The 24,570-nt window shown below is 41.8% G+C and overlaps 7 protein-coding genes across 7 annotated transcripts; 5 read left to right on the top strand and 2 right to left on the bottom strand.

Moving 5' to 3' along the window:
* Nucleotides 1-79: 79 nt before the first annotated feature.
* On the bottom strand, nucleotides 80-3,853 carry LOC132261621 (gamma-aminobutyric acid receptor subunit beta-like). The gene is made up of 6 exons (XM_059760511.1): nucleotides 3,076-3,853; nucleotides 2,839-3,010; nucleotides 2,438-2,768; nucleotides 1,190-1,693; nucleotides 815-1,042; nucleotides 80-372 (listed from the first exon to the last, which is right to left on the bottom strand). The coding sequence occupies exons 1-6, from the start codon at nucleotides 3,117-3,119 to the stop codon at nucleotides 194-196; spliced, it is 1,458 nt and encodes a 485-aa protein (XP_059616494.1). The 5' UTR covers nucleotides 3,120-3,853; the 3' UTR covers nucleotides 80-193.
* Nucleotides 3,854-6,113: 2,260 nt separating this feature from the next.
* LOC132261677 (gamma-aminobutyric acid receptor subunit alpha-6) lies at nucleotides 6,114-9,929 on the top strand. The gene is made up of 5 exons (XM_059760590.1): nucleotides 6,114-6,218; nucleotides 7,357-7,506; nucleotides 8,091-8,565; nucleotides 8,700-9,124; nucleotides 9,272-9,929. The coding sequence occupies exons 1-5, from the start codon at nucleotides 6,184-6,186 to the stop codon at nucleotides 9,831-9,833; spliced, it is 1,647 nt and encodes a 548-aa protein (XP_059616573.1). The 5' UTR covers nucleotides 6,114-6,183; the 3' UTR covers nucleotides 9,834-9,929.
* On the bottom strand, nucleotides 9,842-10,757 carry LOC132261678 (geminin). Its single transcript, XM_059760592.1, has 3 exons — nucleotides 10,609-10,757; nucleotides 10,401-10,522; nucleotides 9,842-10,337 (listed from the first exon to the last, which is right to left on the bottom strand). The coding sequence occupies exons 1-3, from the start codon at nucleotides 10,663-10,665 to the stop codon at nucleotides 9,947-9,949; spliced, it is 570 nt and encodes a 189-aa protein (XP_059616575.1). The 5' UTR covers nucleotides 10,666-10,757; the 3' UTR covers nucleotides 9,842-9,946.
* Nucleotides 10,758-11,410: 653 nt separating this feature from the next.
* Nucleotides 11,411-13,241, top strand: LOC132262395 (uncharacterized). Its single transcript, XM_059761667.1, has 4 exons — nucleotides 11,411-11,756; nucleotides 11,830-12,022; nucleotides 12,082-12,721; nucleotides 12,789-13,241. The coding sequence occupies exons 1-4, from the start codon at nucleotides 11,411-11,413 to the stop codon at nucleotides 13,239-13,241; spliced, it is 1,632 nt and encodes a 543-aa protein (XP_059617650.1).
* Nucleotides 13,242-15,467: 2,226 nt separating this feature from the next.
* On the top strand, nucleotides 15,468-17,389 carry LOC132262617 (probable 4-coumarate--CoA ligase 3). The gene is made up of 4 exons (XM_059761932.1): nucleotides 15,468-15,861; nucleotides 15,923-16,115; nucleotides 16,175-16,826; nucleotides 16,889-17,389. Exons 1-4 carry the CDS (start codon nucleotides 15,480-15,482, stop codon nucleotides 17,351-17,353), a joined length of 1,692 nt encoding a protein of 563 aa, XP_059617915.1. The 5' UTR covers nucleotides 15,468-15,479; the 3' UTR covers nucleotides 17,354-17,389.
* Nucleotides 17,390-17,489: 100 nt separating this feature from the next.
* On the top strand, nucleotides 17,490-19,679 carry LOC132262618 (uncharacterized). The gene is made up of 4 exons (XM_059761933.1): nucleotides 17,490-18,052; nucleotides 18,116-18,308; nucleotides 18,362-19,010; nucleotides 19,070-19,679. The coding sequence occupies exons 1-4, from the start codon at nucleotides 17,707-17,709 to the stop codon at nucleotides 19,523-19,525; spliced, it is 1,644 nt and encodes a 547-aa protein (XP_059617916.1). The 5' UTR covers nucleotides 17,490-17,706; the 3' UTR covers nucleotides 19,526-19,679.
* A 12-nt stretch (nucleotides 19,680-19,691) lies between these two features.
* Nucleotides 19,692-21,728, top strand: LOC132262619 (luciferin 4-monooxygenase-like). The gene is made up of 5 exons (XM_059761934.1): nucleotides 19,692-20,120; nucleotides 20,181-20,373; nucleotides 20,439-20,810; nucleotides 20,871-21,129; nucleotides 21,183-21,728. Exons 1-5 carry the CDS (start codon nucleotides 19,766-19,768, stop codon nucleotides 21,630-21,632), a joined length of 1,629 nt encoding a protein of 542 aa, XP_059617917.1. The 5' UTR covers nucleotides 19,692-19,765; the 3' UTR covers nucleotides 21,633-21,728.
* Nucleotides 21,729-24,570: the final 2,842 nt, after the last annotated feature.

The raw sequence follows: 24,570 nt of genomic DNA, 5'->3' as shown, positions 1-24,570 counted from the left end.
GCTCAACAACCACTGGCGGAAGAGAGAGTGACAAGATCTCCTTGCGATGCCTTGAGACGCCGAGGGAGAATAAAGATGATTTAACGCTTGAAACTTCATCTATTTGACTCCTTTCAAGTAACTCTATTGCGTGTCCTCTTTGTCCCCTGACTGATTGCTGGTGTCGCCCACACCGCCCACTGCGTCTCTCTTATCATTCCAACACGTAGAAGATCCAGTAGCCCGCATTGAAGGCGAGAAAGCTCACTGGGAAGACCACCCTCGAGTACTTATCAATGATGTTGACATCTTTGATTTTCGGCAGGGTGACTTTCAGCACAGAAGCACCCCGACGGATGGCGTGCAGCATTTTGGGACGGTTCTGAGCTGGGCCTGCGGAGGAGGAAGAAAGCCTTAGGCAAAGAGAGTCACATGGCAAACAAATTATCCCCCGGGCTTTTCCTCAAAATCCCATGAGATTTCCAGAGAGATAAATCGAGTTGAAGAAATGTATATTTTAAAAGATAAATTATATTTTTACACACTGTGACACAAAAGTTCACAAATTTCTCTGGATGGCACAGTGTGAGTGTGTTTGTGTGTGTTGACTTTCTGACAATGGAATATACGGGCGCTTCCAGGCATCTCTTGGGTTATAAATTTGATTTATCATGTTAGACAGAATCATTTGACCTCTGGATATGGGAAAAGGACGAATTTGCTCCCTCACAAGCGCAATATTCATTCACTTTATGGCTCCAATAGAGGCGATGTGGTCTTGGAAAATGGCACTTTTTGCACTCTTCTCTCATACGCAACTTGTTGATTTACTCACCCCGATTTCCGCGATATCGGAGACCACTTCTGCTTGTGCCGTAGGAGCGAGCGATCCGGAAGCTCGGTGGAAACTTGGCAATGTCCACTGAATCCGATCCCACAGCCCAGCCGATGTTTGATGAATTGTGTCGATTCCGCAGCGAGGCAATGGGACTCATTCTCACGTCCTGCAGCTCGATAATGTCCTCGGTGGAGCACGAGGTGGTCTCCGCTTTGGGTGACTTGCCTGCAAACGTGGAAATTGACTCTGAATGGCGCACAATTCATGATGGTCGCGGGATAATTTGGGAAATTGGAATTTTGCATATTTGATGCGTGATCACTGATGTTGTCAGGCCGCTTGGCTGGACGCCAGCGGACGTTCTGGACATACCTGTGACTTTCTGCTCTGCCTCCTTGTTCTTTTTGCACTTCTTTTTGGCTCTGGCACCCCAGTAGGTGTAATTGACGGCGGCGTACTCAAGGAGGGCGGCAAAGACGAACACGAAGCACATCACAAGGTAAATGTCGATCGCCTTCACATAGGAAATGCGTGGCAGTGAACTTCTCACGCCCGTGCTGATGGTGGTCATGGTGAGAACAGTGGTGATGCCCAGCGCCACTCGGGCGCTCGTGGCCTCGTGGTTGATCCAGAATGAGACCCAGGAGAGCATCACGATGAGGATGCTGGGCAAGTAGGTTTGAAAGACGAAGTAGCCAATGTTGCGCTGCAGCTTAAAGGATAGCGACAATCTCTGGTACGTCCCTGTGGCCAGTTCCTCTTTGCGGTCATTCGTCTCGTACCCAATTATGGTGAACTGCGGCAGCTCGGCCTCCTCCACCCCGCGCACAGGGGTTGGCTTCCAGTACATCACAACATCCATCACTGTGTATCCATCTGAAAAGCCACACAATTTCAGAATCAATTGGGCACTGAGATTGGGAATTAATCTCTACAGAGAGCTGTAAAATATTCCAATTCAGAATTTTCAGCATCCTCTATATTTAAGCCAAGGGGGAGATAATACGACAAAATAATACGGAAATTCTTAGATTTCATATTGTATGAAATGATCGTAATGTCCCAGGATTTGTCCATGAATAATTTGTTCTGATTTTCCAGTCTCTTTACTTTTCTTAATTTGCTGCAAAAGAAGTTTTTGAAATGCAAATAGACGAAATATTTTAACACTTCCGCAAAGATGTACACCATTTCCGACCACAATATCTGCCCCCTGATTTAATCTGCACTTTTGCATTCAGGTGGAAAATCTGGGATTCGCTATAGTCCAAAGAATTGGGTCATATGCAAAAGAGATGCTTCGCCGCTGCACGAATTTCAGAGGCAAGAGGTTGAGGATCTGGCATAACTTTGTGTGCTGATAACTCAATTAATGTCCTAGGGATATTTGCCAAGAGTAGCGACAACATTTTCGGATAAATTAACTTGTTTCTTGGCTGGCGTAAAACAACCAATTCAATTTCCTCCTCATTATGGACAAAATATACAGCATGAGACATTCCATATTAAGCAAACAAATCCATTTACTGTTAATTGAAGTCTCTTGACATGTTTCACAGTGCTTTTAGGCATGCAGGAAGAAATTAATGAGCTCACAGATTAACTTAGGAATATACTCACAACTCTCAATTTCAACTGTGCAATTCTGCGAGTCCAGCGGATAGTAGTGCAAATCCATCATGCAGGCCAGCGTCGTGGTGAACCTCATGCCATACGTCACGGCTCCGTCGCCCGCCAGCCGCACCAGCTTGTTCCTCTCCGTCACGTCGTGCAGGAAGCTGTTCTTGTCGTTGGCGAAGAACGTGTCCGGCACCCAGATCTTCTCGGCAAAGTCCCCGGACAGCGTGAGAGCGTCATTCGCCCTGGCCCCATCCTCGGGCTGGCTGAACGCATTGAAGGCCAACCGCTCGTCTCGCCAGTATTGATTCAAGTACATCGTGATGGTATAATCCTGGGTGGTTTATCCTTCTCATTAAGCATCAAATGGACTGGAGAGAGAAAAGGTCTCGCAGTTCACTCACCATGTTAACTTCCGAGATGGCATCAAAGCTGGCAATCGTGAGATCCATGCCCACAAAGAGAGGCTCTCCGCCAAAGTTGGGTCTCAGCCTGATATCATAACCCTCCAGCAGACGTGAAATGGTCTGCGTGACGTTCTCCAAGCGACTGGCAGCCATTTCTCTGAAAGCATAGCTGGGAAGAGGGAAAAAATGGGATTTGTTTTAATGCCATGCGAAGAGGTGAGATGCGAAACTCACCTGATTCTCGTGAAGTAGAGCAGGAAAAGAATGTATCGGAACATTTTCACCCTGACTCTTCCCTCTCCCGGCCCTGATGATGCCTTCGCGCCCTCAGCCAAGGTGCTCCCAGTCGATCAAAATTGACACAGCTGAGTTGGTGAGCAGATAAACTGCCTCAAACTATGCGCCTTTATGAGCATCTATATAGATTTTTTGTGTGCCTCTCTTTCGCAGTTCGTTTAATCTGGATATTTCTCAAGTAAATAAACCACCAACGACCACCCACTTCTTCTTGCCACGCCGCCCAACCCCCCGCACGCCCAGCGAATGGGACGCCCCTGAGGAGCGGAGAGAGGGAGTGGAAAAAGGCAAACGTCTCGGTGAAGGAGGCTGCTGAAACAATGGGGATATAAGTTTATAATGAGGTGACACACGATTGTGTGAAAGTGGAACAAGGTCGTGGTGGTGGAGGATTAAGCAATCCTCCTGGATGAGGGCGGATTTAATCCGTTTCACTCTTCTCTCCCGATCAATCACAGGGAATCTCACTTTTACTACACTGAGCAGACACTATATCGCAAAAAGGTAAATCACAAATTAATTTCCGAAGCAATAGCACCGAAGAATACCACATGAAATCCCTCACCGCCTTTGCACACGACGACGATCCACTCGAATTTTTTTTCCTCCCTGTCAACCCCCAAAAAAGTGATTCGCCGAAATCCGTGGTGTTCAAGTGAACATCTGATTTGTCTCTGGGAGCCGATTCTCTCAGAGACTCGAGACACTTGCCATCGCCATGAGAAGGACTCAATCTCATCCGCCACACTTGCGCATTTCATCCTTCAACACCGAGATTTTCCGCATCGCGCTGATTTTCTCTCCCACCACTTGCGATCCATCAGTCGCCATCTGTGGATTGGTACATTTATTGCCGCTCACCACTCAGGAATCATCCAAATCTCTGGGATTACACATTTCTCCACGACTTCACCCAACCACTCGCATGAATCTCTGCAGATTTCCCACGGATTTGAGAGGGTTAAATTCCAGAGAAATGGAGAGATTTCAGGAATTTTAAAATATTGACCGAGATGAGAAGAAAGGTCCACAAAGTCACCAGATTAAATTACAGGCACACGTCAGTTGGGGAGTCAGAAACATCATTCACAACTCCCAAAACTCACCCAGTAATTAATAGAGCGAATAAACGTACATTCATGGAGTATTCTTCAAGCATAATTATTTGCGGTAAGAAATTCAATTTTCCCAACTCATTCAGCAGAGCAATTTGGCACGAATTTGTGCAATTTCCTATCGAGTCCTGCAATCTTACTTCCTGAAGCGCGTGTTTCAATGTAACGATTAAGTTTATTGAACAAAACAAATATTCTTGAACCTTCGATTCTTTTATGTTATCACACTTTTAGTGGCATTTAGGGAAAATTGCATAAGGCACGCACATAAAATGTGTATTTTCAGAAGATGGTCACTCAAATCCAAAGCTTTTTCGTACCCAGTTTTACCGTCTTCAAATAAAAATATTTGTTTTGACAAATTATGACCCAATTCCCAAAATAAAAAATATTTCCTCCACCAAATGATTACCATGAGAATCAAAGATATTTTCTCGCTGAAACTCGCGAGTGTTTAACTTAAATTGCTAATCGCTGAAGAGCATTGAGAAAAAGTGTGACGCGGTTTTTTTTTCAATCAATATGTGATGTTCTCAATGAAAATCCCCATCGGAAAATGCCACATTTCGCTCTTCAATATTTCACTTTTCATAATCCTCTACACGACTCCCTGAGAGTATTTCCTCATTTCATATGTTTTCCCCCCACCCACTGAGACTGCCGAAATGTACATTGTTCAATAATGTACAAATATTTCGGATATATCAGGATATTTGAATTCTACCTTGCGATTCTCGCAATTTTTGTCATACGCCCCAAAACCCTCGCCTGGCCGCGCAATTTCAGCGATTTCATTTTCAATTCCACGATGCACCTCAAGACTTCCATTTCGCTGCACATGAAGATTATTATTTTCCAAACAACAATACCCATTCTTCTCCAATACGAAAGCGAGGATCAAGCGAGATGATTCAAAATGCACGTGAATTGGTGGATTGAATTGATCTGTGCATTTAAATAAATTAATTTGCTTACATTCTTTGTCCTGTAAATTCACACTATAAAGAGAGTGTTTAATCATTTTAAATAATTCTAACATTAATCTCAAGCTTAATATCACCGGATTTTCCCACTTTCTGCCCACAACTGATATGAATAATGCTGTTTATCCCAACTTTTAATCCCTTATTGTGGAATTTTCAATCAATTTTTTTTTGTTATCTGCTGCAATTTTCCACCCCCGAGAAAGCACTGCAGAATGAATTGCAAAATGAAATTTTTCATTATGTGGCCATCGAGATTGCAGTTAATCGTGATTGGGTGAAATTAGTGGATGGAAAAATGACGTGATGGAGTAAAAATGAAGAGGTCTCTCGAGAATAATTTCTTGCGTTTAAGCTTCCATCACTGCTTAACGTCAGCCTTCCTTAATTGGAAATGTGCTACACACAAATTGAGAGAGATTGAGGGTGGAAAGCTCTTGAGTCACTCCTTGTGAAATCCAGTGTGGCGCATGTGTGAGGGATTTTCCGGCGATGATGGGAAAAAATCATGAGATGCCTTCTCGGCATGAACATGAGTCGCATAACGAACTTCCAACGGACAAGTTGATCTGGTGCTTTAGAGAGAAGTGAAGTGGGCTTTTAGACTGGGTGGGAAAAATAGTTTCATCCCTGCTGCGGGGCTGTTTTTTTTCTTCATCCTTCTGGCCAAACGTGAAACCACCTTTGGCTCGAGGTCGGCAATAGTTTGTGGTTTTTGTGGTCAATCCTCAGCTCTTGAAACGCATCAAATCGTGGCGGAAAAGTTCATTCGGCCGGAAAGTGGCGGTTCAGAAGCACTCCTGAAATATCCCGTGGTATCAAATATTCATCCTTTCTTCCGCGCGACCCCCTAAAATGCTACATTCTTCCATGGTGAGCAGTGATGGTAACAGTAAGTTGTGGTGCTGAGGAGAATCTCTCGACGTGGAATTCTTGCCTGAATCTTCATGGGGCAGAATATTCTCAACATGATCTTAATCTGGTGAGTCCTGCAGAGTGACACAGAGAAAGAGAGAGAGAGAGAGTGGAAAAATTCGCCTGAGGATGTTTGTTTGATGTGAGAATTCAGTGACAATTTTCCACATTCCACATATCTTCCTGGGTGTCCTCCTTCATCTCGAAGGAAATTAGTGGGTTGATGGTGACAGAAATCCTTGGATGAGCTCCACATAAATATGTGTAGCCAACTCATGGATGAACTCCTTCATCCTGTCTTTCAGCTGTGGCAATTTTTCACGCTGACGTGGCTAAAAATTTCCTGTGCATCTTCTCCTTTTTCTGCCCTCTGCACGCCTTCACTCTCACCCATGAAATACACTGTCTAAGGACTTTGACGACTTGCAAAGACACGGAAGTGTTGGGGGTGAACTCTCTCATCATACTTCTGCTCTATTTTCCCGCGTGCTCTCTTCAAGATCATCTTCCACTTTCACTGACTTCGACAATGTCTGCGAGAGCGTGAATTAAGAGAAAAGTTCCTTCACGCTTTTCACATCAAAATCCTCGCGAGGATTTTCCTAAGAAATTATATTTCACACTCTCACTTGAAATGTCATATGTCTTGTATTTCAAAAACTCTCTTAGTTTTCTGTCATGTTTCAAGCTATTTTCCAACTTAAACTCCTGCAAAAGTTGAGTTATAAAGTGAAATTAATAGGAAACGTGAGAAGACGAAGAGTGTTTAAGAAGGATTCAAATTTCATGACTTTTGTCTTCACTTTTTGATATTGACAGAGTTTCAAACTCTTCTTCAGTTTCTGATATTATTTATTATACGTGAATTGTTATATTTTGCCTTATTGATTTTGTGTTGTGGTTCATTAAAACTTCGCAACATCATTGCGAGTGACTGTCGAAGCGAAACACTCTTAATTATCGCTTTGACATTCAACATGGTGAGCAGAAAAGCTCATTTCTAGACATGCCATAACTGATAACTATGTTAACTTATGTTCTAACTAAAATTCCCAGCATTTGCAAAAGTATTTGCTTAATTTATCGCAATAAATTCTCACAAAACTAATACATCACAGTTAATTTCATCAATAAATTTCATATTAATGCGATATTGAAGCAATCGACGAAGGAAATGACAAAAGCAAACTCTTGTTTCTTTTCAGTCTCTTCCTTATCGCGTCCCATCTCGTCATCCAAGGGCCGTCCTTTATGATTTACGAACGCTTCCCTGAGCATCGTCTCGGTCTGACACGATCAGGTGCAAATGACACACTTCCATCTGCAAAACATCTCAATCAGTATCCAATCGAGCGGTGAGTAGAGTTTCTATACAGTCTTATCCTCTTCACTTTGCAGCTCTTCTGAGAACTTTAAGTGCACACATAATTACTCTTCTTCCCTCTTTCAATGCCTTTCCTTGCAATTGCATCAATTTTTCCCAGTGAAAAGATAACCGTTCAGTGCTCTTGTGTTTTTCTCAAATCTCCTCTCGGGTTATAAAAGCGAGAAACACTAAACACTTCCTCATCAGTTCACCCAAAGAGTTCGTGATAGTGCCGGAGAGATGAAGTTCTTGTGGTTTTTCTGCTTTATACTCTGTCTGTTGGGCATCTCAGCGAAATATATCCCCTTCGGATATCCATTCGCTCCTCAATGCCCGCCAGCGCTGCCTCCAGTCCTTCCCACATGGGTTGTCGTGACCCAGACGCCCTATCAGACGCCCACCGAGGCGCCCACCAAGGCGCCCAGTGCCGAGGATGAGGAGATAGAAGTGTTCGACACGAAAAGTCCCATCACTCCTCTCCAAAGCGACAAGAGCACAACGGCTTAACACTCTTTCTCTCCCTCCACATTGCCTGCAGTCCCTCCAAATTTCCGTGAACATTTTTCCTTCTAGTCATCGGTCGCTCCAGGGGCAGCCCATTCATCATCCAAACATCCACGTGTATCCATTTATCAAAGCACTGCCAAAGAAGCGCACATCTGTGGACGTGAGCAAGAACATCTCGATGCTGCTGGAGAATCTGCTCAAGAGCTATTCCAACTCGCAGCTGCCGACGCACGGCCAGGGCGTGCCCACTGTGGTCAAGACGAACATCCTCATCCGCAGCATGGGACCCGTGTCCGAGCTGGACATGGACTACTCCATGGATTGCTACTTCCGCCAGTACTGGCGCGACTCGCGCCTCAGCTTCCAGGGCCCCATCAAGAGCCTCTCCCTCAGCATTTCCATGCTGTCGCGCATCTGGAAGCCCGACACGTACTTCTACAACGGCAAACAATCCCACGTGCACACCATCACAGTGCCCAACAAACTCCTGCGCCTCAGCCAAGAGGGTGACATTCTTTATTCCATGCGACTCACAATCAAGGTGAGTACTTTCTCAATTTTTAATTGTCCTCTTCATTTTGCCCTCTTCTTTGCCAACACAAAACACAAATTAATTTCGAGTGCTCCTTCACCTTTTGAGAGTCGCTCTTCTTGCTAATTTGCTTGATTGCACAGGCCTCCTGTCCGATGGAATTGAAGAACTTCCCCGTCGACCGTCAGTCATGCCCACTCATTCTCGGCTCCTACGCTTACACATCTCGCCAGCTGGTCTACGAGTGGCTCACCAGCGACTCCGTGGACTTCAATCCCGGCATGACGCTCAGCCAGTTCGATCTCATCGACTTCCCGCAGAGCAACTTCACCTTCATCCGACGCGAGGGCGAGTTCTCAGTGTTGCAGGTGTCCTTCAATATGCAGCGCCACGCTGGCTACTTCCTCATTCAAGTCTACATTCCCTGCATCCTCATCGTCGTGCTGTCCTGGGTGGGATTCTGGATCCACCGAGAGGCCACCAGTGATCGCGTAGGACTGGGAATCACAACAGTGCTCACACTGTCAACCATCAGCCTGGATTCCCGCAAAGATCTGCCGAAAGTCAGGTAAACACCACGTAAAAATGTTCGATTTTATGGAAAGTGTCGCGGACGAGAGCGCGAAGGACGTTTTCGACGAATTGGTTCTGATGTCTGCTTCTAAGATCCAATAAGAATTGTTTCCTAAGGTTCCTCCAATCTATCTTTCTCCAGATATGCCACTGCTTTGGATTGGTTTCTCCTCATGAGCTTCTTCTACTGCATCGCCACTCTTTTGGAGTTCGCGGGCGTGCACTATTTCACCAAAGTGGGCAGCGGAGAGATTCCACTGGACGAGGACGAGTGGGAAGACATTGGAGAGCCAGTGGAGAAGATCGGCGGGAGACTCTCCATCCAACTAGACTCGCCACAGCGACTCCAGGCTGCGCGGCGCAGATCTTCTCTCATCTGCCCGATTTACAACGACGCGACGCTCTTCAAGCCGGCATGCTCCAAAGTCTCCACAATGGAGCGCACGACGCAAACGGATCAGCCCAAAGCGCCCAGATGGAAGCAACTGTGGCTCTGCATCTTGGGCGATGACAAGTTCAGGCGCATGAGACAGCGAGAAGCCACCCGGAAGGACAATTCCACCAGGCATGTCAACAGCGTCTCTCTGATTGACCGCGTGGCCAGAGTTCTCTTCCCGCTGTCTTTCGGCGTGTTCAACCTGATGTACTGGCTAGTCTACGTGACCTATCAAGAGGATGACTTCCCCTGGACTACAGTTAATTGAATCTCTAGGCATTTAATCAGTCAAAACACGAGTTATTATTAAGGGCCTTTCGGCGCAACATCGTTACATAAATTAGGCAGGAAATAGAGGTGATGAAGGCAGAAAATGTGTACTCACTCCCCTGCCGGCTCCTCTTCGCACTCCTTAGCGTCCTCCGGAGACTCCTCGGCTTTCTCTTCCTCTCCGTTCTCCTCCAGCATTTCCGTCAAAACTCCCACCAGTTCCTGCGCTTCAGCCAGCATTTGACGCGAGACATCAAGTTCGGCGTTTAGGGAGGCTATTTTGCCGTGAAGAGCTTCATTCTCACTCAGAGCATCCTCCAAGGCCACGCGGCGCTTCTCAGCCAAAATCTCCCAATACTTCTGACTTGGTCCGGCTGTCGAGGTCAAATCTGACTCGGTGATCTGTTGAACGTCACAGCTCTCCTCTGAATCGGTCTGAACGTGTTGCGTTGCTGTTGACGGCTTCCGCTTCTTCTGGACAATCTTCTCCTCATCAAATTCACTGGAAAGCAAACACAGGATTAGAAAGTCGTCCACAGGAAAAGACAAGAGTGTTCTTTCTTACGCCTTCTGTTTCGTGAGAGCCTCCTTTCCGGCAGACAAAATGGGTCGCCCAACGAGGTTCTCTTTGTCTACGGCATTCTTCTGGAGGATCTTGAAGGTGCGCCGGCTGTTTTTGAGATTCTCCTGGAAAAATCCATGAGGCCAAAGTGAGGTTAGGTAAAAAGAATCTATTTGATTGTCCGCTTTTCAGATGAAAAATCTCAATATACCTGCTGCACATCTTCGGATTCCACTTGGATAAACACTTTATTAGAGCTTGCACTCATTTTTCGTCTGCTTTGCGGGTAAAATAGCGATAAAAGCGAAGGAAACCAAACACCGACCGCCAAAACAACTTTTTGTTTATGTGGAACTCGTGGAATGCAAGTGTGGAAACCGTTTTCGAAAATAGTCGATGGGATTTTTCGGCTCACTTCTCTGTCGAACTGTTCAAATATTTCACTAAACCGTTTGAATCCTTGAATTCAGAGTTAAAGAAATGGGTACTTTTAATTAAGAAGTACAATTAATCGCTAAATAGTCTTATGAGAAAAGATGGGTTGTATTCTGAAAATGATCTAGAATAATTTAGTGAATATTCTGTCTAAAAATACGCTCAAATAATTGAATTTTTGGAGTTTGTCAGTGTTGGTATTTTTATTGTTATTAAATTGACTTAAAAAAGTTGAATTCTAGAATGTGAGTATAACTATTACTTATAAAAATGCGGTGAAAGTGTGACAAATACGACAATTAGATGATCTCTATGTTAAGGTAATTTGCTTCTAATGATAAAGAAATCATCTGCTTTTTATGTGTTGCTTTTTAGATAAAATAAAGAAGATAAAACGATCATGACAATGATGAGTATAGTGAAAAATATTTCTTGGAAAAACTTTAAGAAAAACTTTTATTTGTCATAAAACGTATTTTTCAGTTCACTTTAGCAACAGCAGAAGCTCTATAAAAGCAGATTCTGGACTGAAATTCACTCAGTTTGTTGTAGTTAGTGAAACAGTGATTGAAATAAAGATGTTAGTGACAAAATATAATAGTGAAGAGAGAATTTGGAGTGGCGGTGATGATCTGAGTTCTCTGTTTAGTGAGAAAGTTACTCTTGGCCGTGCTGCGCTTTATGTTCTCAACTTGAATCCTGAGAAAATTTTCCAAATTAGTGCTGACGACGGAAGCAAACGGACGAACGGCGAAATCTACCAATCGACGCTGAAGATCGCCTTCAATCTTCAGAAGTTGGGCTGCGCGAAAGGCGACGTTGTTGGCTTCGTTTGCAGAAACAGCCATGATTTGACTCCGGCATTCTTAGCAGCTCTTTTCCTTGCTGCTCCCACAAATGCTCTGGATGTGGCTTTCTCCAAAAGTTAGAATTTACATTGAAAATAAAATCGAGAATGTATGTTAGTGATTCATCTACTGACATTTCGTGTTTCCAGATGAAATCCGGAACATGTTCAAAACCACTTCACCCAAATTCGTGTTCTGCGATCACGACGTGACGAGAACTGTTCAGAAAGCGCTCTTGGAACTCGGCAGCAACGCCACAATCATCGTGATTGGACAGAAAGATGCCGATTTCACGCACATCGACGACCTTCTTGACGATAAGGGCTCTCAAATGGAGATCATGTGAGTTGAACAAGTGATAATGGAAAGTGTGTGAAGTCAATAACTGGCTGATCTTTTAGGACACTGGCAATGAATCCTCCGGAAGTTGACAAGGATTCCGTGGCAGCAATTCTGTGCTCCTCTGGCACAACAGGACCATACAAAGGAGTGATATTTTCTCATGAGAATATGATACGCCGTTGTCAAAATTTTCCTTTTGCCAATTCAACAGATATTTCGTTCACTTTTAGTTCCATTTATTGGATAACTGGGTATCTTGTGAAGTTTATAGGCATCTTTTTGGGTGCAACAAGAATAATAACAGCAAAACCCTTCAGCCCTGAACTGCTGATATCCATTGTGAAGAAATGTAAAGTAACAATATTACTCACAACTTCAATGTTTGTAGCTCAGCTTGTCAATTGTCCTGCATTGGAGAAGGACTCTTTGGCAAGCGTTAAGAACTTCCTTTGCACTGGAAGTTTAATAAGCGAGGAATTGTGCAACAAAATACGACCATTCATTGCAAATGGTCATTTCACTATTTTCTACGGAATGACTGAGATTGGAATCGTTTCTGCTCAGTTTTTACCGACTTCTAAACTTTCGGTAGGACGTTTAGCAGCGGGTGTGACTGCTAAAATCCTGGATAAATATGGACAGCAATTGAGAATCAATGAAGATGGAGAGATTGTTGTTAAGACTCAAACACAATTTCAGGTAAAAAATCTATTAATTCCAAGCGCGTATTGTTTTTTACTTAAATTCGTTTTTCTTACCATTCTAGGGTTTTTATAACAACTTAAAGGCCACCAAAGAAGTCCTGGACAAGGACGGATGGATTCACACCGGTGATCTTGGTCATTTCGACGAGGACGGACTCCTGTTCATCACGGGCAGGAAGAAGGACGTGATGAAGTACAACAACTTCCACGTTTCCTCTTCCGAACTCGAGGAAATCCTGGAAAAACATCCCGAAGTTGGTCAAGTTGTAGTCGTGGGAATTCCTGATCCTGAATATATAGAACTTCCCGCGGCTTTGATTGTTCGAAGAAATGGGAATTTAGTAACCGAGGATGAATTGTTAAAATTGGTGGAGAAGAACGTGTCGGACTTCAAGAGGCTTCGAGGAGGAGTTTTCTTCGTCAATGAAATTCCAATGACGCCGTCTGGGAAGATTAGGAAAGTAAAAGTGGAGGAATTGGCAATTGAACTATTTAGATTGAAAAATAGAAAATAGTTTTGTATTTATTAGACTTCTATGACCGAAAGTGAAGAAATATTTAGGTTAAAAGTGAAAATAATGCTGCACTTGGCCCAGTTTTAATTTTAATGATAACCATGAGAATGTAATTAAAAATCTGCGTAATTTAATGCGTTTTTTTCCTTCAAAAAGCGCTGAATTATTTTTTTTATTTATGCAAATGACAACAGCAGAGGTTAAAAAAGAATGTGAAATGAAAGGCGTTTTATCAATAAATTGTGTATTGTGAAATGAAGCTGAAACATTCTATAGTATCTGTGAATTCGTTTGGTTACTACTGAAGACGTTAGCTATTAATAATTCTTTAATCTAGATCTTCTCAGATACATTTCAATTAGATAATTGCGATTAGCAGCCAATCTAATTTGTTGTACAGCAATATAAGGACTGGCTTCATGCTCTTGAATAGTTAGTATCAAATTGCATCGCCATGGCGATAATTCGAAGACTCGGTGGCGTTTTGAGTGTCCAGAAAATAATTATATTTCCCAACTTTGATATCTTCTTTGCGCAGAGAAGCACAAAAGTTTTACTTACCTTCATTATGAGAATTTCTCTTTGTACACTAGTTAACATTTATTGCATGTATTATGTATTCAAAGTGGGTGAAGGAGTAGACTTTAAGATAGACTCGATAAGTCGAGTTCCAGATACTGTAGGATTGTATGATAGAATGTCTAATAAATTTGGTGTTCTCGTATTGAGTGTCGTTAGTGTCCTTAGAAATAGGAAACATTTGAATTTAATTTTGAGCTTAGAAAAACTGGAGACGGAAATTAAGAAATTCTTGACTAAAACACTAGCAAAAAGATCTTGGCGAATTAATTTGCAAGTAATCTTTGTACTTCTATATAATACATTCGTAATATCAATGTTTTACCCTGTTCTTGTGCAGTTTTATAAAAATTGGATTTCTAGTTTTGAACACTTCTTCTTCATCATTATTTCGGCTCTTAATGACTTTTTCATCATTTATCTAAGTAATTTTATTAGAATGAACGGAGTTAATACGTCAAATTTAATTGTTATTCTCAAGAAGAATTCCGATAAAATACAGCCTGAACTCTTCTATTTGGTCCATAAGTATTTACATCTTCATGAAGAAATGAATAAAGTGATGGGAATTTATTTCTTCATATCTTTCATTCATCGTCTCTTAAGAGCCTGTCTTACAGTTTATTTTGCATTTTACCTCACTTTCGATGTTACGGACTGGATTACGGAGAACAATGATATCAGCATAAAATATGTCGTAGTCCTAACAAGTTCCATTTTAGCTTTTGCACAAATTTTCTTTCTGGCTTTTCTGTCCTGTTCAGGAGGATCTCTTCAACGGAAAGTTTGTTCTCAATTTTCTACTGAACATTTCTACAAATGATAGTTATAGTAAAATTTATCATCAATTCCAGATTAGTGGATTATTTGACATATTTAATACTTGGATGAACGAGGAAGAATACTTCAGTGAAAGCAGAATCACGCTTAAAGGAAAAACTATTCAAGCTATTAAATTTAATTCACAACAATTCCAATTGAGAAAGTTTCACCAAAATACTGAAATTTCCGCTTCAGGATTATTTGAAATAAATTATTCGAGGATATTTTCGGTGAGTATCTTTATTATTTTCACAAGTATTTACTCATTACTATTAAAAGATTTCCATTATACAGACACTCTCATCTATAGTTACGTATTTGGTGGTGTTTATCCAGTTCAAACAACTTGAGGACGAATTTACTGCGTCACAAAACTTTATCTACTATCAACTCTTCTCGGGAAATGCTACTCGGAATATTGTATTATAGTGAACATTAAATAAATCATTGTAATTGGAAGGCTGATGAGTTAATTCGTTTCAAGAGGCACAACAAAAATCGATAAATACCTCAATATACGCTTTCATTCATCCAAATGAGGCACACCCACAAATATGGCACGCTGACTGATTACAACTTGTGGAAAAGGCGAAAGATTTTCCAAATGGCTAATCAAACACGTGTTCAAATAAATAATTGCTCGATCATCAACCATAGAGTGGCTATTTTGATAACAGATAATAACATTGGAATTAGAGTAAAGCTCACCGTGTTCACCTCTATCTGACTATGCAATGGTGAGAGCATGATTTTAGCTTTGTGGAAGATATCTAATCTTATCAAGAGACTATAAGAGCAGCGAACCGTTTCATGAATCGTCAGTATTCCAACAATTCTATGGGCATCAACAACAGTAGTCAGAAAGGTGAAAAAATGATGTCGACAAAGTATGACAGTGATAGAAAGATTTGGAGTGGAGATGTTGGTTCGACTCCCTTGTTTCACGATAATGTAACCTTGGGACGTTCTGTGCTTTATCTTCTCAACTTGAATCCTGAGAAGGTTTGCCAAATTAGTGCTGACGACGGAAGTAAGCGAACGAACGGTGAAATCTACCAATCGACGCTGAAGATCGCCTTCAATCTTCAGAAGTTGGGCTGCGCGAAAGGCGACGTTGTTGGCTTCGTTTGCAGAAACAGCCATGATTTGACTCCAGCATTCTTAGCAGCCTTCTTCCTTGGAGCTCCGCCAAATGCTGTCGACGTGGCTTTTTCGAAAGGTAAAACATATAATCTTCCATGCCAGTGAAGCTTAAACCAATATGTAATTTGTGATTGCAGATGAAATTCGGAACATGTTCAAAACCACTTCACCCAAATTCGTGTTCTGCGATCACGACGTGACGAGAACCGTCCAGAAAGCGCTCTTGGAACTCGGCAGCAACGCCACAATCATCGTGATTGGACAGAAAGATGCCAATTTCACGCACATCGACGACCTTCTTGACGATAAGGGCTCTCAAATGGAGATCATGTGAGTTGAACAAGTGATAATGGAAAGTGTATCAAGGTATTAATTGTCAAATTTTATAGGAAATTGTTGCTGAATCCTGCGGAAGTTGACAAGAGATCTGTGGGTGCAATCATTTGCTCCTCCGGCACTACTGGCTTTCATAAAGGAGTGGCTGTGTCTCATAAATCCTTACAATTAACATTCTGTAACCCAGGAATGGGTCTTTTCGTCGGACCAACTGATAAAATGTTTAGTTTCAGTTCACTTTATTGGCTTTCTGGATACACTGCAATGCTTATGAGCATTTTCTCTGGTGTGCCGAGAATCATGACGACAAAACCTTTCAGTCCTGAACTTCTTCTATCTATTGTGAAGGAGTACAAAGTGTCAATGCTGATCACTCCTCCAGCACATGCAGCTCAACTCCTCAATTGTCCTCTCCTTGAGAAGGACTCTTTGGCAAACATAAGGAACTATATGTGCGGAGGAAGTTTAGTAACCGCTGAATTAAGAAACAGGATACAGCCTTATCTTCCCAACGGACTGTTCACTATTGGTTACGGAATGACTGAAGTTGGAGGAGGAGTTTCCGCTCAGTTTCTTCCATCATCTAAAACATCAGTGGGAACTTTGGGAGCAGGAGTGACTGCTAAAGTCCTGGATGAAGATGGACAGCAATTGGGAATAAATGAAGACGGAGAAATTGTCGTTAAAACTCAAACACAATTTTTGGTAAAAATCTGTTTTTACAAGCGCTTATTATTTTTCTAATGCCACTTTCCCTCTCCTTTTAGGGCTATTACAATAACTTGAAGGCCACCAAAGAAATCCTCGACAAGGACGGATGGATTCACACCGGTGATCTTGGTCATTTCGATGAGGACGGACTCCTGTTCATCACGGGCAGAAAGAAGGACGTGATGAAGTACAACAACTTCCACGTTTCCGCTTCCGAACTCGAGGAGATCCTGGAAAAACATCCCGGAGTTGGTCAAGTTATAGTCGTGGGAATTCCTGACCCTGTTTTCACGGATCTTCCGGCTGCTTTGGTTGTCAAAAAAAATGAATCGACGGTGTCAGAAGAGGAATTGATTGAATTGGTGGAGAAGAACGTGTCGGACTTCAAGAGGCTTCGAGGAGGAGTTTTCTTCGTCAACGAAATTCCAATGACACCATCTGGAAAGCTCAGGAAAGTTAAAGTAAAAGAATTGGCCATTGAGTTGTTCAAGGCTAAACATTCTGCGAAAAATGGAATATAAAATTTGTTAAAATAAAATGATTAGTCAAGTGATTAACGTGCTTAGTTTAATATCAAATCGTTAGAACAATTCGTATGTGAGATAGTAAATGTCATGATAGAAAATAAAATTATCAAGCAATAGCGGGGGAATATATGTTTACGTATGTGTTAATGACATCTTGCACAATGATAAGAAGAAAGTAGGACTTAACTGAACGATAATGTGATGGCTTTTGATTGGCGGCATTTCAGATAAAATATCTCTTGGGAAAGGTATAAGAGTGGAAAATTTCTTGATTTTTTCTTAGTAACCCAAATGAACCTCAAAGTGAAGTGAATAATTCCGTTTAGATTCCTACTTAACAAAGCAAAATGGTGAATACGATATTTGACAGTGAAAAGAAAATTTGGAGCTGTCCAGATAATCCAAGTCCGCTCTTTCATGAGAAAGTTACCCTTGGTCGTGCTGTTCTTTATCTATTAAATATGAACCCTGAGAAGGTTTGCCAAATTAGTGCCGACGACGGAAGTAAGCGGACGAACGGCGAAATCTACCTATCGACGCTGAAGATCGCCTTCAATCTTCAGAAGTTGGGCTGCGCGAAAGGCGACGTTGTTGGCTTCATTTGCAGAAACAGCCATGATTTGACTCCAGCATTCTTAGCAGCTCTCTTCCTTGGAGCCCCGCCAAATGCTCTGGATGTGGCTTTCACAAAAGGTTAAATTCTATTGCAATTTTCACATATATATTCAGTATAGTATCTTTTTCTTTCCTTTATAGAGGAAATAGTTCACATGTTTAAGACAACATTGCCTAAATTCGTCTTCTGTGACTATGATAATGTGATGAAAGTACAACTCTCTCTATCACATATCGACTCTGATGCCAAGATTATCGTAATCGGACGAAGAGCACCAAATTTCGCTCACATTGAAGATTTGTTGGACGATGGTGGAAATCTAATGGACATCTTGTGAGTAATTATTATTTTATACACTTAATGTGCTGACTTCAGTATCCTTTTAGGAAGCTGGCAGTTATTGCCCCTGAGGTGGACAGAAAATCCTGTGGAGCGATTATTTGCTCATCCGGAACTACGGGTCTGTCAAAAGGTGTGGCAATATCACATGAGGTCCTACAACTAATGTTCACCAGAATTTCAATGCGTCAGTTTGTCGAATCGACCGATTGCGCGTTCAATTTCAGTTCCCTTTATTGGTTATCAGGATACATAATCTTGTTTATGGGTCTCTTTATGGGCATCCCAAGAATCATCACGACTAAACCTTTCAGCCCTGAATTGTTCCTGTCAATCGTGAAGAAGTACAAAGTGTCGATCTGCTTTTCATCACCTAGTAATGTTAGCGAATTGCTAAATTGCCCACAGCTGAATAGGGACTCTTTGGCGAGCATAAAAGGCTACTTGTGCTCAGGAAGTCTGATCACTAATGAGTTGTATAGCAAGATTCGCAATTATCTCACCAACGGTCTCTTGCTTATGGGTTATGGCATGACTGAGTGCGGAACGGTTTCGTTCAATAATCTGCCTTCAGATAAGGTGCATGCGGGCCAATTATCTTTTGGAGTACGAGTGAAAATTTTAGATAAACCAGCAAAGCAACTAGGAATCGGGGAAGACGGTGAAATTTGTCTGAAATCGCCCACTCAATTTTTGGTACGAATGTCAAAGAATAATCCAAGACAGTTTACTTATTGCTTGGGCCTTTTTCCCAGGGTTACTATCGAAGTCCTGAAGCCACTGCCGAAATCCTGGACGATGACGGTTGGATTCACACCGGCGACATTGGTCACTTCGACGAGGACGGCAACCTCAATATTTCTGGCCGATGCAAAGATATGTTTAAATACAGCAATTATCATATCTCTCCGGGTGAGATTGAAGAAATTCTTGAATCACATCCAGAAGTCCTGCAAGCTGTCGTGGTGGGAATTCCTGATCCTGTTCACATTGATCTACCAGCTGCGATTGTTGTCCGCAAAAGTTCTTCTGTGTCCGAAGATGAACTCATCAAGTTGGTTCAAGGTCGTGTGATGGACTTTAAGAGGCTTCGCGGGGGAGTTTTCTTCGTAAATGAACTCCCAATGACGGTGTCTGGGAAGATTAAGAGAGCAGAAGCTACGAAATTGGCAATTGAATTGTATAGTAAAAAAATTGTGTCCAAATTATAAATAAACACACTCTTAACATTCAATGCTCATTGTGAAACAGCTGTTTCGGAACCAAAATAGAGACGATTTCAGCTCGTGCGATAACTGAGCAAATAAATGGAATGATGAGAGAAAAATCGTATTTACATAATGACAATGTACAATCAGTTAGAGAAGATGATAAAGGGAGGATTGTGCATTCATCCACTCAGTTCTTACTAGTTGATCATCGAGTGCGAATCGTTCTGTCCTCATTGCAAAATGAATAATATTTTCAAGTCAACCATTTTCGATGAGAAGACCAAAATATGGAGAGGAAGTCACAGACCTATAATATTCGATCCATCCATTTCTCTGGGAAGAGCTATTCTATTTGTTCTCAACAGAAATCCGGACTTTGTGGCTCAGATCAGTGACAATAGCGGAGTTCGGAAGACAAACAGAGAGATTCACGACGCAACCCTGAAAATCGCGGTGAATCTGCAGAAGATCGGCTGCGCCAGAGGCGATGTTGTGGGATTTGTGTGCAGGAATCATGAAAATCTCGCTCCAGCGGTTTTAGCATCATATCTCATTGCAGCTCCAGTGAATGCTCTTGATTTCATGTTCTCAAAAGGTTGATTAGCAAAAAGAAATTATTTTACTGTGCGTGATTTCAATGTGAACAACATTTTAGATGAGATAATCCACATGTTTGGAATTACGCGTCCCAAATTTGTGTTCTGCGAAAAGGATAAGTTTAATGTCCTGAAAGATGCGCTGAATGTACTGAAGAGCGACGCTAAAATCATACTGATGGACGAGAAAGTGAGTGGTTTTCTGCACATGGAGAATTTGCTTGAGGAATCTGCTGACTTGGAAGATTTCTGGTAAGACAAAATATCACATTCCTCTACTCACTTTGCATTATTTGATCTTACGCTTCTGTTCCAAGTCCTCCTGACGTGGATGACAAGACGTGTGCAGTAATTTTGTGCTCTTCAGGCACAACAGGAATGCCCAAAGGAGTCTCGTTAACACACAGGCATCTTCAGTTCGTTGGAAGCTACGGTTTCTTTGATGATGTGCTGACGCCTTGCTCAATGATTTGCTTCAGTTCTCTCTATTGGTACTCTGGCTTAGCAACGCTTCTAACGACTAGTCTTATGGGAATCACGCGCATCATTACAACTGATCCGTACACGCCAGATCTCTTCTACTCCATGCTGACGAAATATCGCCCTGAATTCATATTTTCCGCCCCCGTTCAGCTGTCTGACATCCTCAGTCATCAGCTCTTGGACGAAAACACTTTGCAGTCCGTCAAGTATATTTACAATCATGCTTTCATATCTGACTGAAGAATGAGAGTGAAAGGTCTTTTCAGGTGCTACATCTGCGCTGGAAGTACTGTCCATGAGCCACTCTGGGAGAAGGCCAAGAAGTACTTGACAAATGGAGACATTTACAACGGCTATGGAATGTCTGAAGTCGGCTTTATTTCTCGTGAGCCTGTAAAAACGCCCAGATATTCCGTGGGAAAGCTAATAGCCGGACTTGAGATGAAAATTATCGATGAGAATGGTGAACAATTGGGAATTGGACAAGAAGGAGAGTTTTGCATGAGGACAAAAGATATGTTTCTGGTAAAGATTACTGGACAAACCACAAACATTTGCTGTAAACATCTCTCTTGCAGTGCTATTACAACAATCCTGAGGAAACAGTCAAGATCTTGGACAAAGATGGATGGGTTCACAGCGGAGATGTTGGATATCTCGATGAAGATGGACTCCTGCACATTATCGGGCGAAATAAGGACATCCTGAAATACAATAACTATGTCGTGTCTCCTGTGGAAGTTGAAAACTTGATCCTGACAATTCCCGGAGTTCTTCAGGTATCCGTTGTGGGTGTTCCTCATCCGACTCACATTGATCTCCCAGCAGCTGTAGTTGTTCGCAAGATGGACTCTTCTGTCACTGAAGCAGAGATCTGTTCTGTAGTCGAGAAGAGATTGAGTGACTCGAAACGCCTACGCGGTGGAGTTTACTTTGTCGACAGTCTTCCTTTGACCCCATCTGGGAAAGTTAGGAAGAATATCGTGAAGGAAATGGCTAAGAAATTCTACAATGAGAGAAATGTCTAAAATTTCAACGTAAATATATGAAACTAGCAAAAATCTTGTGAAAAAAATAACTAAAAAAATGTTGTAATAACAATAACGACATATGATCATTTAGCAAGCTAAAATAAAATGAAAACTGTTTTAATTAAGTCAAAAGCTTTTTATTCTTCTCTTCGTATTTACAATAATAAAATGTTATTGTGTTCTTTATGGATGTTTTGATGTTATAAAGGCAGGTAATTCTCATTTGTATCATAAGTTCACGAATGAACCTCAAGCGTGATAGAATATTTCTACGAGATTAGATCCAAATGGCGTCAACATCGTTCGACAGTGTTAATAAGATTTGGAGCGGGGGTGTTGGTTCGACTCCCTTGTTTCACGATAATGTAACCTTGGGACGTTCTGTGCTTTATCTTCTCAACTTGAATCCTGAGAAGGTTTGCCAAATTAGTGCTGACGACGGAAGCAAGCGGACGAACGGTGAAATCTACCAATCGACGCTGAAAATTGCCTTCAATCTTCAGAAGTTGGGCTGCGCGAAAGGCAACGTTGTTGGCTTCGTTTGCAGAAACAGCCACGATTTGACTCCGGCTCTTTTAGCAGCATTTTTTCTCGGTGCTCCTGTGAATGCTTTAAGAGAGAGCTTCTCGAAAGGTTTGATCTATTTTTTGTTTCAAGAAATCCTGAGATAATTAATTTCCATTCACAGATATGATTACTGAGATATTTCAAATTACATCGCCTAAATTCGTCTTCTGTGATGATGATGTCGTGGATAAGGTTGAAAAATCTCTTTTGGAATTGAATAACAAGGCAACTATCATCGTTCTTGGACAGAGAATTGATAACGCGCTACATATCAGTGATCTTCTAGTGAATAACATAAATCAATCGGATATTATGTAAATTTATCTACAGTGTTTACGTGTTAAGAAATAGTGAAAAAATTTTGTCTTTCAGGAAGATGATCATGCATCCGCCAGAAATTAGTAAAAACGCTTGTGCACTTATTCTCGTGTCGTCAGGAACCACTGGACATTCTAAGGGAGTTTCTATGTCTCACAAAGCTCTAGAATTAATGATGTTTAAGCAATTTCTACATGAAGATGTCGGACCGGCGAAGTGTACTCTGTTTTCTTTATGCCCAATGTTCTGGATAACTGGGTATTTAGCATTATTTGGGAGCATTTTTGCGGGTTGGCAGAGAATTATTACAGCAAGGCCGTCCAATGCAATGATTTTGGTTAAGATTATAAAGGATTATGAAGTTTCTTATCTCCTCTCAGTGCCTTTTATTGCTACTGAAGTGGTTAAATTGAATCTGGAGGAAAACAGTTTGCCCAGCATTCGAAAATGTATCCTTTGTGGCGGTCATGTGACCAGTGAATTAGCTGAGAAGTTTAAGGCACTAATGCCAAATGGTGTCTTGAATGTTAGATACGGAACAACAGAGACTGGGAAAATTGCTTGCATGAACAAACCGGCGAACAAGAATGGAACTGGCTTCCTAGACAAAGATGTCATGATTAAGATCTTGAACGACGACGGAAAGTCACTTGGCATTGGAGAAGCGGGAGAAGTTTGTATTAAAACAGGGACACAATTTCTGGTAATGAAACTACAACAATGGTAGTTTTTCAATACTTATGATTTTTCTCGTGATTATCAGGGCTATTTTGGCAATCCGAAAGCCACAGCAGCGATTTTGGACGAAGATGGTTGGATTCACTTGGGAGACATTGGTTATTTTGACGAGGAAGGACTTCTCACTTTAACTGGTCGTAAGAAGGACATCATCAAGTATGACTATTTGCACATCAACCCAAAGGATATTGAGCAACTCCTGAAGCGGCATCGCGGAGTTCTCGAAGCAGTTGTTGTGGGAATTCCTGATTCCGCTTCCAACGATCTTCCAACTGCGATCGTCGTTCGCAAGGACGACGCGGTGACTGAAGAGGAACTTGAAAAGTTTGTTCAGGACAATGTGGAAGACTTTATGAGACTTCGTGGAGGAGTTTTCTTTGTCGAGAAACTTCCAGAGAGTAAAGAAGCGATCAGAGAATTTGCAATTAAGTCCTACGAGATAAAGAAAAACCCTGAAAGCTCATAATTTTGTGGGGAGTTTTAGACAAGGTCACGTGAGAACGGTTAAAGGTTTTAATGGTTTGTAGGCTCTGGAATTTCATTCACAAAATAAATCTCTGGAAAATTTAAAGAGAAACTCGAATATTTTTTTAAGTATGGAAAAATTACGTTTATTTGTGTAATTAATCTCCTTGATCTACATTTCTCACGATTTTTTCCGTTTCACTGTAACTTTTTGCACAGGATCTCTCAACTTAATGAAATATTATAAGAAAGAGTGTAAAAATCTTTATTTGTGAAATAATTCATAAAATTTTCCATAACAACTAGTTTCATGTTCAACACGTCAGCTTTTCATAACTAATCAACTCTCTGCTTTATAAAGAAAGATCGTCTAAAAGCGTCAGTCAGTTATCATTTCTCCTCCTCACAATGAATACCAGATTCAGATCCACAGAATTTGACAAGGACAATAAAATATGGAAAGGAGCTCCGTTCAAACCATTGATGTTCGACTCGAGAGTATCAGTGGGAAGTGCAGTGCTTTTTTGTCTGAATCTAAACCCGGATTTAGTGGCTCAGATCAGTGACAATAGCGGAGTTCGGAAGACCAACAGAGAGATTCACGATGCAACCCTGAAAATCGCGGTGAATTTGCAGAAGATCGGCTGCGCCAGAGGCGATGTTGTGGGATTTGTGTGCAGGAATCATGAAAATCTCGCTCCAGCGGTATTTGCTGTATTACTTCTTGCAGCTCCGATGAACACCCTTGATCCAATGTCTGACAAAGGTTATTTTGAAATGCACAGAAAGAAAGCGTAAAATTAAGTAGATTTTTTTCATTTCAGCTGAGATAAAGCACATGTTCGGA

Source organism: Phlebotomus argentipes, unplaced genomic scaffold (genome assembly GCF_947086385.1).
Source record: "Phlebotomus argentipes unplaced genomic scaffold, Phlebotomus argentipes genome assembly contig_15, whole genome shotgun sequence".
Taxonomy (NCBI): Eukaryota; Metazoa; Arthropoda; class Insecta; order Diptera; family Psychodidae; genus Phlebotomus; species Phlebotomus argentipes.
Note: the sequence above shows the minus strand (reverse complement) of the source record. Positions and strands in the feature narration are given on the sequence as shown.

Excerpts from the sequence above, each read along its gene's own strand:
- LOC132261621 (XM_059760511.1), bottom strand. The coding sequence starts at position 3,119 with ATGTTCCGATACATTCTTTTCCTGCTCTACTTCACGAGAATCAG. Across the intron at positions 3,011-3,075 it reads CTCTACTTCACGAGAATCAG|CTATGCTTTCAGAGAAATGG; the intron begins GTGAGTTTCGCA and ends CCCTCTTCCCAG. Across the intron at positions 1,043-1,189 it reads GGCAGAGCAGAAAGTCACAG|GCAAGTCACCCAAAGCGGAG; the intron begins GTATGTCCAGAA and ends CCACGTTTGCAG.
- LOC132262395 (XM_059761667.1), top strand. The coding sequence starts at position 11,411 with ATGTTAGTGACAAAATATAATAGTGAAGAGAGAATTTGGAGTGGCGGT. Across the intron at positions 11,757-11,829 it reads GGATGTGGCTTTCTCCAAAA|ATGAAATCCGGAACATGTTC; the intron begins GTTAGAATTTAC and ends TCGTGTTTCCAG. Across the intron at positions 12,722-12,788 it reads AGACTCAAACACAATTTCAG|GGTTTTTATAACAACTTAAA; the intron begins GTAAAAAATCTA and ends TTACCATTCTAG.
- LOC132262617 (XM_059761932.1), top strand. The coding sequence starts at position 15,480 with ATGGGCATCAACAACAGTAGTCAGAAAGGTGAAAAAATGATGTCGACA. Across the intron at positions 16,116-16,174 it reads GGCTCTCAAATGGAGATCAT|GAAATTGTTGCTGAATCCTG; the intron begins GTGAGTTGAACA and ends CAAATTTTATAG. Across the intron at positions 16,827-16,888 it reads AAACTCAAACACAATTTTTG|GGCTATTACAATAACTTGAA; the intron begins GTAAAAATCTGT and ends CTCTCCTTTTAG.
- LOC132262619 (XM_059761934.1), top strand. The coding sequence starts at position 19,766 with ATGAATAATATTTTCAAGTCAACCATTTTCGATGAGAAGACCAAAATA. Across the intron at positions 20,121-20,180 it reads TGATTTCATGTTCTCAAAAG|ATGAGATAATCCACATGTTT; the intron begins GTTGATTAGCAA and ends ACAACATTTTAG. Across the intron at positions 21,130-21,182 it reads GGACAAAAGATATGTTTCTG|TGCTATTACAACAATCCTGA; the intron begins GTAAAGATTACT and ends TCTCTCTTGCAG.
- LOC132261678 (XM_059760592.1), bottom strand. The coding sequence starts at position 10,665 with ATGAGTGCAAGCTCTAATAAAGTGTTTATCCAAGTGGAATCCGAAGAT. Across the intron at positions 10,523-10,608 it reads AATCCGAAGATGTGCAGCAG|GAGAATCTCAAAAACAGCCG; the intron begins GTATATTGAGAT and ends GGATTTTTCCAG. Across the intron at positions 10,338-10,400 it reads GCTCTCACGAAACAGAAGGC|TGAATTTGATGAGGAGAAGA; the intron begins GTAAGAAAGAAC and ends TTTGCTTTCCAG.
- LOC132261677 (XM_059760590.1), top strand. The coding sequence starts at position 6,184 with ATGGGGCAGAATATTCTCAACATGATCTTAATCTG. Across the intron at positions 7,507-8,090 it reads AATCAGTATCCAATCGAGCG|TCATCGGTCGCTCCAGGGGC; the intron begins GTGAGTAGAGTT and ends TTTTCCTTCTAG. Across the intron at positions 8,566-8,699 it reads CCATGCGACTCACAATCAAG|GCCTCCTGTCCGATGGAATT; the intron begins GTGAGTACTTTC and ends TTGATTGCACAG.
- LOC132262618 (XM_059761933.1), top strand. The coding sequence starts at position 17,707 with ATGGTGAATACGATATTTGACAGTGAAAAGAAAATTTGGAGCTGTCCA. Across the intron at positions 18,309-18,361 it reads GGAAATCTAATGGACATCTT|GAAGCTGGCAGTTATTGCCC; the intron begins GTGAGTAATTAT and ends GTATCCTTTTAG. Across the intron at positions 19,011-19,069 it reads AATCGCCCACTCAATTTTTG|GGTTACTATCGAAGTCCTGA; the intron begins GTACGAATGTCA and ends CCTTTTTCCCAG.